Source organism: Bos mutus, chromosome 1 (assembly GCF_027580195.1).
Source record: "Bos mutus isolate GX-2022 chromosome 1, NWIPB_WYAK_1.1, whole genome shotgun sequence".
In the NCBI taxonomy this organism is placed as follows: domain Eukaryota; kingdom Metazoa; phylum Chordata; class Mammalia; order Artiodactyla; family Bovidae; genus Bos; species Bos mutus.
Window position 1 is genome coordinate 79483928 of NC_091617.1, and position 11410 is coordinate 79495337.

General features: G+C 38.3%; 1 protein-coding gene across 1 annotated transcript; it reads right to left on the reverse strand.

The window, feature by feature from the left end:
• Positions 1-916: 916 nt before the first annotated feature.
• On the reverse strand, positions 917-1381 carry LOC102272162 (ubiquitin). The gene has a single exon (XM_005910768.3). It carries the CDS (start codon positions 1288-1290, stop codon positions 1057-1059), a length of 234 nt encoding a protein of 77 aa, XP_005910830.1. The 5' UTR covers positions 1291-1381; the 3' UTR covers positions 917-1056.
• Between the last annotated feature and the right edge of the window lie 10029 nt (positions 1382-11410).

Genomic DNA, 11410 nt, shown 5'->3' on the forward strand with positions numbered 1-11410 from the left:
TGGTCTTTCAACATCAGTAACACCAGCAAGTGACCTTCATACCATGCCAGTCTGATGCTATGATTCTCCCACTTAAAAGATTTTTGTTAGCTTCCCATCATCAAAAGGTGAAGTCCAAACCCTTTACTGGACCCATCTCTACTTTGCCTGCTCTTGCCATGCCCAACCCACCTCTGCTCTTTACTCTTACATGTGTTTCTCTCCAGTCACACTGAGCATCTCACCTTGTTTTATCAGCCCATTTATGCTTTTTTGACTTTGTATCTGCCGTTCCCTTTTATTGAAATATAGCAAATTCCTTTTCATTTTTAAGACTAAGTTCAAATGTTATTGCCAATACATAGATTTCCTGACCTCTCTGGTAGCCTAATGCCATTTTATTAATTTTTGTGGAAACAGTGACTATATTAAAGGAAAATTATGAGTATTGTGTCTATCTGTTTTCTAGATGAATGCTGTCCAGTGAAACTTTCTGGATGATGTTAATGTTCCTCTTGTGTTGTCCAAGAAGATAGTTGCTAGTTATATGTAGCTATTAAACACTTGAAATGTGGTAGGTGTTACTAAAGAACTGACTTTTAATTGAATTGATTTATTTAGAGTAAAAATTTAAAAAACAGGCCACATGTGGTTAGTGGCTTCTAAATTGGACAGCACAGTTCCTGCATAATAATTGATGGTCAGCATGTTTTTATTGAATGGATAAGTGGATGAACAGAAATAATATTACTATTTTACATTTCAAGGCCATCTAGTTATTATATGCCCTCTAGCCTGGTATCTAAGAGATACCTGAAAGTCATAGCACTAATTTCAGAACACAATGAAATTGACACATTTAACTTAATTATATAAATCAAGAATCAGCCAGTATTATGATAGTATATTCCCAAAATAATACATAAGGTTTTTTTTTTTTTTCAACAAAACTTTTATTAACATTTTGAACAGGTTCAGCTATTACTGAAACTGGTAATTTCTAAACTTAAATTGGGGTAAATGGCTAGAGTGCAGAAGGATGTCATCATTGAACATTATGAATAGAAGACTGAAGAATTAACAGCCACCCCTCAGACGAAGGACCAGGTGCAGCGTCGACTCTTTCTGGATGTTGTAATCAGAAAGAGTGCGGCCATCTTCCAGCTGCTTGCCGGCAAAGATGAGCCTCTGCTGGTCAGGGGGAATGCCTTCCTTATCCTGGATCTTGGCCTTCACGTTCTCAATGGTGTCACTAGGCTCCACCTCCAGGGTGATGGTCTTGCGGGTCAGGGTCTTCACGAAGATCTGCATTTTGACCTGTGAGTGAATGCGAAGATGCCGCAAATTCAATCACGCCGAGTCACCTCCAAGACGACACAAGAACCCAACAATGCCAGCCGCGTCTAAGTACATAAGGTATTTTAAAGATCACTTTTTAGCAGGATAAATCCTTTTATCAAATTTATGAGAAGGTTGGAGCTGATAGTTTGAACAAAAAAAACCTTGATATCCGGTCTTCAACAATTACATGTTTATTTCCAGGACTATTGTGCTTCATCTTGAGGAAACGTGAAGGGAGTATTGAGCTTACCTAGGAGTGACAGTGGAGTTGAGAAGTTGGCGCCTAAAGGAAAAATAAACGCTAGCAGCAGTAATGTTGTTTAGTCGCTCAGTCATATCCAACTCTTTGCAACCCCATGAACTGCAGCACACCAGGCTTCCCTGCCCTTCACCATGTCCCAGTTTGCTCAGATTCATATCCATTGAGTGGGTGATGTTATCCAAATCACCCTTAAAACTTTATAACAAATGAATCTTAGTAAATCTTTATTTCTTACTCATGTCATAGTCTGAAAAGGCGGGGCGCTCTCTACAGGAGCGCTCTCTCCTCTAAAAGGTGGTGCTGGGATACAGAATCCTCCATCCCCATGACTCTACCATCATCCATCCATCATTAACCTTTGGCATCTGCTCTCACAATGGAGGAGAACACGGTGTGTGGTAAGGCACATGAGACGCTTATTTCAGGCTGGAAATGGCACTCACTGCTTACATTCCATTGGCCAGACCTGCTCATGGGTCCAAGGTAGCCACAGGGAGGCTGAGCGATACAGAGGAGCAAGCAGACATCAGTAAGTTCCAGTGGTCTCGATCACAGTGCTTAAGGCAATAGCCAGATTCACTAAAATTAGCCTTGATGATGCTTTTTTTTAAGAATTTTGAGTATATCCAAAATAGTTGGCTTGCATCACTGAGTATACTGAAGGAAAAATACCTGTCTTCAGAGAGTGGGTGATACTCGGCCAGAGGAAAAGCTCACGGCAAAGAGAGATAACTGAAGACCAGCGAAGGAAACAGATTAACATCTCAGTTCTCATGTTCACTGTGAGGGCTGTAACTCCCTACACATTTTAGAAAAAATCTCTCAATGGTGTGCATTTTTTGTGACACTGCACTATAGCAGGAAAAAAATGGGGTGCACTGGTAGCTTATTTGCTGCATCTGGGAAATCAAGGATATTTTTATCTAATACTTGATCAGGTTCCTACTTCAAAATATCTTAAATCTTTGTTACACCTGAATCCCAGTCAGTGCCCTTCCCTTTATTACAGAAGACAGGGAGCATACTATTGCCTGGCCTGTGTCACAATTTTCATTTTCCAGAGAAAACACTCACTCGTTGAAAGCAGTTTGGCATGCAGACATTCACAGCATTGTAGCATTCCTCATTGAATCATCCATCATGAAATTATTCACTGAGGGAAAGTTTTCCAGGGTGGGAAAGCCACTCAATAGAACTTATTCTTCATTTGAATACCAGAACTCATACTTCCTTTTATGTGACTGTAATTTTGTCATGAGTAAGGAAAACAGTAAGGTCTTTGTCTTTAGGATTCAGAGTTAATGTATTCCTATTTACTAAAACAAATGTGTCTGCCAAGTAAGCAAGACTATGAACCAGATAATATCTTGCTGCCAATAAGTCAGAAGGAATGTGTGAATCTGAGAAAGAACTGCTACTTCGACTCTTTGCTAAAGACTGACTCTCCCTTTGCCAGACCTCAGCCAGTCAGCAGCTGTGTGTGTGCAGCAGTGGAATATTAAGGAAGTTTTCTATAAGCTCAAATTATAGAAAACAGTTACACTTTCATAAGCCTGGATTTTATAAAGTTTACTTAGTTAATAACATCATTCAAACACATGTTTGAGTCTGTGAGTCACTCTTCTCATCTCCATTTTCTGGCTGTAATTAATACTGAGACAACCAGTCCAGAGTTGAGGTTTCCAAGTTATTTGAGCTCTGACACCATTCTCTAAATTAGGCAGGCATTTTGCCCCATTTATAGACACATCTGCCAACATGTTTCATTTCTAGGTATAAACATTATCCTAATAGATTGGTGTGACACTCTGCTATGGATTGCATGTTTCTATCCTCTCAAAATTCATATGCTGAAGCCTAAATCCCCAATGTGATGGTATTTAGATGAGGGACCTTTGGGCAATTAATCAGGTCATAAGGGTAGCATCCTCATGAATGGGGTTAGTGCCCTTCTAAGAAGATATCCAAGAGAGATGATCTCTCTCCCTCTATCATGTGAGGTTCCTGCAAGAAGACAGCCATCTGCAAACCAGGAAGGAGACCCTCCCAAGACCTGACAAGCATACTCGCACTCTGATCCCAGACTTTCTTGCTTCCAGAACTGTGAAAGGCACATTTCTATTGTTTTAGTCACTCAGTCTATGGCATTCTGTTAGAGCAACTCAGACCACTATATTTGCTCCTTGCTTGGCTTGATGATGGACAAGGAGGCCTGGCATGCTGCAGTCCGTGGGGTCTCAAAGAGTTGGATATGAGTGAGAGACGGAACTGAATTGAACTGGCTTGCAATAAATGCTGTGCTACATTCACTATACCTGGTGTCAGCAGACTTCACTGCATGCAAGCAAGTGGACCCAAGTATGGTTCAGTAAAAAAAAACAAATTTAGCAATACACAAAGAATCTTATAACATGATCAGCTGAGGTTTATTCCCAGGTCAGGGCGGGGGGAGGGGGTGGGCAGTAAGCTGGCTAAACATCTGGAAATTAGTCAGTACAATTTATCATATTTCCAGAGACAGGAAGGAAAAGCATATAAGCATCTTAAAAGATCTCGTGCCCCCTAAAAAAATCTGCATAAATATCACACTCATTCGTGCTTTAAAGATAGTAGCTCTCAGCAAATTATAAATAGAGGGAAACTTCCTCAATCTGATAAAGAGTGCATGTAAAAAAAGAAAACAAACCTGCAGCTAATATCCTCAATGGTGAAAGAATGAATGCTTTCCAGCTGAGATCAAGAACAAGAGGATATCCACCCTCCTCATTCCCAGTCAACATTGTACTGATTGAATACAGGAAGAAAAGGAAAAATAAATAAAAAGCATATATTAGAAAGGAAAAAATATAATTGATCGTAATCCTGTACATAGAAGGTGCCTGATAGTCCACAATAAAGGCAATTAGAACTAATAAGCGACTCTAACAAAGTCACAGAAAACAAGACCAATATATAAAAGTCAATTACACTTTCACATACTAACAACAAACAACTGGATATTGAAACTTATAGAAACAATGCCAAATGTGCATGCATGCCTACATGCTCAGTCGTGTCCGACTCTTTGCGACCCCATGGACTGTAGCCCGCCAGGCTCCTCTGGCCATGAAATTTTCCAGGCAAGGATATTGTAATGAATCGTCATTTCCTCCTCCAGGTGATCTTCCCGACCCAGGAATCAAACCTGAGTCTCTTGTGTCTCCTGCATTGTCAGGCAGATTCTTTACCACTGCACCATCCGGGAAGTCCAAAATATGAAATACTTAAGAATAAATATAATAAAACCTGACTAAGACGTGCTGAAAATACAATACCATTCGATCCAGAAATTCTACTTCTAGATATATACCCAAGAGAAATGAAAACATACCCACAGCAAAACCTGTACATCAACTTTCATATATAGCAGCATTATTCATAACAGCCAAAAAGTGGGAACAACCCAAATATTCATCTACTGATGAATGGGTGAATAAAATAGGTTTACATCCATACAATACAATGCTACTCCACAATAAAAAAGAATAAAGTACTGATATATGCTATAGTATTGATCAATCTTGAAAACATTATGCTAAGTGAAATAAGCCAGTCACAAAAGACCACAGGTTATGAGTACATTTATATGAAATGTTCAGGATATGCCAATCTATAGAGACAGAAAGTAGATTGTTTGCCTAGACTAGGAGGTATGAGAGATAGAATTAAATTGAGAATAGGGAATAACTGCTGATGGTTACAAGGTATCTTTCAGGGGAAATGAAAATATTCTAAAATTAGATTGTGGTGATGGTTGTCCAACCCTGTGAATGTACTAAAATATCATTGAATTCTACTGTACATCAGTGAATTGTATGGTATATAAATTATATCTCAATAAAACTATTTTTAAAAACACAGGAAAAAGTTTTCCAACAGTGAGATAGATGAAAATTCTTAAAAGGATTTAGAACACATAAAGAAACTATAAAGCTATAAAATATAAAGGGAAAAAATAATAAATTGTACTCCATCAAAAGTTTTACAGTTGTGTCTTCAAAAGACACAACTAGGAAAATAAAACAGTAAACCAGCAGTTAGGAGAAAATATTTATGATGCATAAATCTGAGAGATGACTTGTATTTATAACAAAGAACTCTTACAACTCAATAATAAGATAAACAATCCAGTTTTAGAATGAGCAAAACCCACAGATGTTTATAGCATAGCGGCTTTATTCATAATTTCCAAAGCTTAGAAGCAACTAAGATATTCTTCAGTAGGTGAATGACTCTGTGTTACATCCAGATAATGAAAGAGTCCTCAGTGTTCAAAAGAAATGAGCTATCAAGTTCTGAAAACTTATGGAGGAATAATAATTGCATATCATTACAAGAAAGAACCCAGGCTGAAAAGACTACCAACTGTATGATTCCAACTATACAACATTCTGGAAAGAGTAAAATAACAGCAACAGTAAAAAGACCAGTGATTGCCAAGGGGCTGGGGATGGGGGATTAACAGATGGAGCACAGAGGATTTTTAAGGCAATGAAAACATTCTATATGATACTATAATGAAGCACACGTGTTATTGTACATTTGCCCAAACCTGTAGAATATACAACACCAAAAGTAGACTTTCTGGCAAACTGCAGACTTTGGTTGATTCTGATGTGTCATTGTACTTTTATTAATCATAACAAATGCACTGCTCTGGTGAGGGATGTTGATAATGGAAGAGGCTATGCATGTGTGGGAGCAGAGGATATATAAGAAACCTCTGTATCTTCCTCTTTACTTTTGCTATGAACCTAAAACTGCTCTAAAAGGAGAAAGGGATGACAGAAGATGAGACGGCTGGATGGCATCATTGACTCGATGGACGTGAGTCTCAGTGAACTCCAGGAGTTGGTGATGGACAGGGAGGCCTGGCATGCTGCGATTCACGGGGTCACAAAGAGTCGGACACGACTGAGCGACTGATCTGATCTGATCTGATCTGATTCTTTTTTTAATTAATATATTTATTTAGCTGCATTGCATGGTGGCTCAGACGGTAAAGCATCTGCCTACAATGCAGGAGACCCAGTTTCAATCCCTGGGTTGGGAAGATCTCCTGGAGAAGGAAATGGCAACCCACTCCAGTATTCTTGCTTGGAAAATCCCATGAACAGAGGAGCCTGGTAGGCTACAGTCCATGGGGTTGCAAAGAGTCGGATACAACGGAGCGACTTCACACTCACACTCACTCACTCACACTCACTCATTGTGTCTTAGTTGTGGCATGTGAACTCTTAGTTGTGGCATGTGGGATCTAGTTCCCCGACCAGGCATGGAACCTGGGTCCCCGGCATTGGGAGCATGAAGTCTCAGCCACAGGACCAACAGAGAAGGTCCCAAAGCCTATTATTTTTTAATGAGCAGAAGATTTGAACTGGTGCTTCACTGAAGAATCTTTACAAATAGCCATTATGCACATTTGAAAAGTTCAAACTCATTAGTTGTCAGGAAAATGTAAATCAAGACCAAGATGGAATCTCACTTCACACACACTAAAATATCTAAAACTAAAAAGACAAAATAGCTAAAACTAAAAAGACTAAGAATAAGTGTTGGTACCTGGAACTCTCCACTTTCTGCCTGTGGAAATATAAAATAGTACAACTACTTTGGAAAAGAGTTTAACAGTTGTTTTTTTTTTTTTTTAAGTTAAACTTTCCTTTACCATTTGGCCCATAAATTCTAGGTATTTACTCAAGAAAAACAGCAATATACATCCACCAAAAAAAAAAGTATACAATTTCATAACAGATTTATTCATAACAGCCAAATACTGCAAAAGTCTCAAAGGGCCATCAACAAATGCCTGGATAAACAAATTGTGCTATATCCATATAATGGAATATTACTAAGCAATGAAAGAACTACTGATGCAATAAGTAACATGAATGATTTCATGAGGTAAAACTGTCCTGAATCTTGGCTTCCAGCACTGCTCACTTACCTTAGAAGTCTGCAGCTACTGTGCCCATGAGAATAGCAGTTCCTTTGATAAGAAAATGTTAGCAGGATGCCTAGTGAGTGAATGGTCAGCAAATCTCCATCAGAACACTTAACACTGTGCTGCTGGACAGAAGCCCACTCTCACAATTTTGTTTTGTTTCACTTTAGTTTGACAAGCTTGTTTGTTTTTGAGGACGGGTAGCATTTTAGCTCAAAACATGACTTTTCTGTATCGTAACTCAAGACAATATTTTTCTCCAGTCACATGAACTTTACCTTTAAGTAGCTTTTCATTTTATTGCTAGGTTTGATACTTCCAATCTTTATAACTGCACATTCCTTTCATCTAAAAGAATTATTGCTTTTTTGTTAGTATTTAATGCATTGGTTTTCTTGAGTTTGATGCAAGAAATGACACATTCTTACCAGTCAGATCTGAATAATGCTGTATTTTTTTCCTTTGTTGAGTAGAGTGGAGGTGGAGGTGGGTGGGCGGTGATAGTTTTCTCTTAAAAATCAGGTTTTTTTTTTTCAACTTATATGGTACTTGTTTATTATATTAAAAAATGCTATATTTTCCCCCTGACTATCCCTGCTTTCTCACATATTGAAAGCACTCTTTCCTGTGGATCTCTCACTGAAAGTGATTTGGGTGGGACTAATTCATGCACACATTTCCCCTGACTCCTCTACTATTAACAGCAGAGGTATGTATATGCCCTTTAGATCACGGTAGGCATGTGACCTAATCAAGATAATCACTAAGTACAGAGTGGCTTGATATATATCCATCAGGAAAACAAATTTTTCTTTAGCTTTGGGATAGAGAGGTATAAGACTGACACAAGTAGAAATGTTCTTCAGCCATCTTCTCTGGTCTCACACAGGAAGCCAGGATTCACAGCAAGGAAGAACTTCATCAAGATACCGGGAGAAGCAGAGATTAGACTCATGACCATATCAGTGGAGCCCATGGATTTAAAAACTCAAGATGTGGGCTCAATCCCAGGGTCAGGAAGAGCCCCTGTAGAGGGAAATGGCAACCCACTCCAGTATTCTTGCCTAAAAATCCTGTGGATAGTGGAGCCTGGTGGGTTACACTCCATGGGGTCACAAAAGAATCAGACATGATTTAACGACTCAACAACAACAGCATGCTCTATCCCTGTAATTTTTGGTTACTTTACCAATAAATTCCTATTTTTGGTCACACTGGTTGGAATTGGGTTGTAACTGACAGTTTTGACAATAAAACAAAAAAGGAAGAAAAAAACAAGTACTGTTAACCACTGCTAATTACACAACTGAGAAAGAACTATTTTTTAGTATTTTTGTGGGTTTTGCCTTCAGTGTTTGTCTATGCATATTTATAATCATACACCACAATCTATGTATTTTTTGACATGTCATTGGTCATGGGTGTAAAATATCTCATTATGCATCCAAACTATAAGGTTAACCATTCTTCCATTATTGAACACTTAGCTCGTTTCCAATATTTCTCCTTAATGAGTAATACTACAATAAATATCTTTGCACCTAGAGGATTTTGGGGGTTTTTTTGGTGTTGGTTTTTTTTTTTTTTTTTTTTGCATTTAGGATTGTTCCCTTCACACATAATCTCAGAAATTTAATTAATGGACAAAATGTATGAACATTTTAAATGTCCATGATAAAATGTGGTAAATTTGTTTCCAAAGAGCTGTATAATTAATAAGCTCAGCAAAATTATATAAAGATGTCAAATTCATGTCTCCTTGTGTGTGTGTTAGTCACTCAGTCATGTCCAACTCTTTGCGACCCCATGGACTGTAGCTCACCAGGCTCCTCTGTCCATGGAATTCTCAAGGCAAGATTACTGGAATGGGTAGCCATTCCCTTCTCCAGAGGATCTTTCTGACCCAGGGATCGAACTTGGGTTTCCTGCGTTACAGGCAGATTCTTCACCATCTCAGCCATCAGGGAAGCTCTCATGTCTCCACATCCACATTAAATATTACCACTTAAACAAGTTTTTTGGTCACTTGGCTCATGGGATCCTAGTTCCCAATCATGGATTGAACCCAAGCTCCCTGCAGTAGAAACACAGAATCCTAACCAGGGAATTCCTTAAAACAATCTTTTATTACTTGTATAGTTGAAAGTGCTATGGTATAACTTTGTTGTTTCCATTTGCATCTATTAGAGAGAAAATGCATGTGCATAAATTTACTATTCATGTATTTTTTCCTTGTGGCTTGTTGCTTCATGTTCTTATCCATGTGCTCATTGGAGGTATTATGTCTCTCAATAAATTGTTTGATCTCTTCATATAGTAAAAGTATTAACATATCACATTTATTACAATAGCATCAAGTTTGTTGATTGCATTGTAATTTTGTTGAAAAAAATTGCCTTCTATTTTTTTTTAAAAAGCACAAGTTTAAAGCTTTATTTATCACATCTATTTATCTTTTCCTCTATTGTATCTTCTCCCATCTCAGAACGTCTCCTCTCCATTTAGAGACTTGAGAGTCACTTTTATGTAAATTTAGAGTGGTTTTTTTAATAGCTTTGTCTTCTACTTTCAGTTAATTTAATTATCTGATCTTTTGCAATATTTTTCAAGCATATATGAGGAAAGAGCCAAGTTTATTTAGTCTTTTGCTCTAAATAAGCAAAATGCATAAAACTTCTTTTATCACACATTCAACTTTTTAATCTGTCTGTCTATACTTAATGCCAGGAATACTCTAATTGCTATATTTTGTAACATGTTTTATCATCTGGTAAAGCTAGCTTCCAATTCCATCAATAACCTATTATTTTTAAAAATGTGTTTTTATATTGTCTCACCTGTATGTTCTTTCAGATGACCATCACACACACACACAAAACTAACAACTGAAAATTCACCAGTAGCAACAGAATAAGAAAAGGGGTATAGCTACAAGCTATAAACTTCAAAGTGCGGCCATTGAGGAAAGAGACAAAACATTCTGATAGATCAAAGTACAGCTTCTAAGCCCACTGCAGCCTCCACCATGACTGAACCCAGAAAGAAGCAGATTAGACAAATTCCTGAGATCTCTCACTAATACTCCCCAACCTGTGGTTAAACAGACTCAGGAGGTAAGGAAGTGGCTCAGAGAAACACTCCTCAGAGTATAGATCCCAACTTCAAGAGCTCAACAGAAACAGGAAAGGCCCCAGAGAACTATCAGGAATCCAGTGGTATCCTGAGAATAGGATGTATGGCTAACAAGATGGATCAATTTCTGGTACCAGATATGCAACATCATTTCAGAAGAGAGTAAAACCCAGGTTACAAAGACCTCACACAGCCCCAGCAGAAGTCTACTCTTACTCTTTCTGCCCTCAGTCTCCAAAGAGTGGATAGAAAACAGCTTTTAGCTCCACCCTATAGCTTGGATGTGAGACATGCAAGTGTCAGGGACAAAAGAAGTCATGGAAGATTCATCCTCCCTGCCTCTGAGAGGTCTGAAGCTCTTGAAAGACCTGCCCATGTTCAACACAAGCAAGCACCAGTCAGGTACACTGCAGAAAAACAGAAAGAGAAACCCAGTGTGCCAAAGAGGAGCCGAGAACCCAGTCTGGGAGAAAAAAGCATATACCAAGAAAAAAAAACTTTTTTTAACTTCCTGTGGGTGCCTGTTCTATGGAAGATTGTGATAAGAATGTGAATGACGTAAGACAGATCTCAAAGATAAGAAGTAAAGCAATAGTGCGTACTGGACACTGTTAAGTGAGAAGACTGAGAATAGTACAGTCATCCTTGTTTTGTACCCAATTTTGATGGAGATGCATTTTGTGTTCCACTATTTTATTATAACGCTGGACATT

Excerpts from the sequence above, each read along its gene's own strand:
- LOC102272162 (XM_005910768.3), bottom strand. The coding sequence starts at position 1,290 with ATGCAGATCTTCGTGAAGACCCTGACCCGCAAGACCATCACCCTGGAG.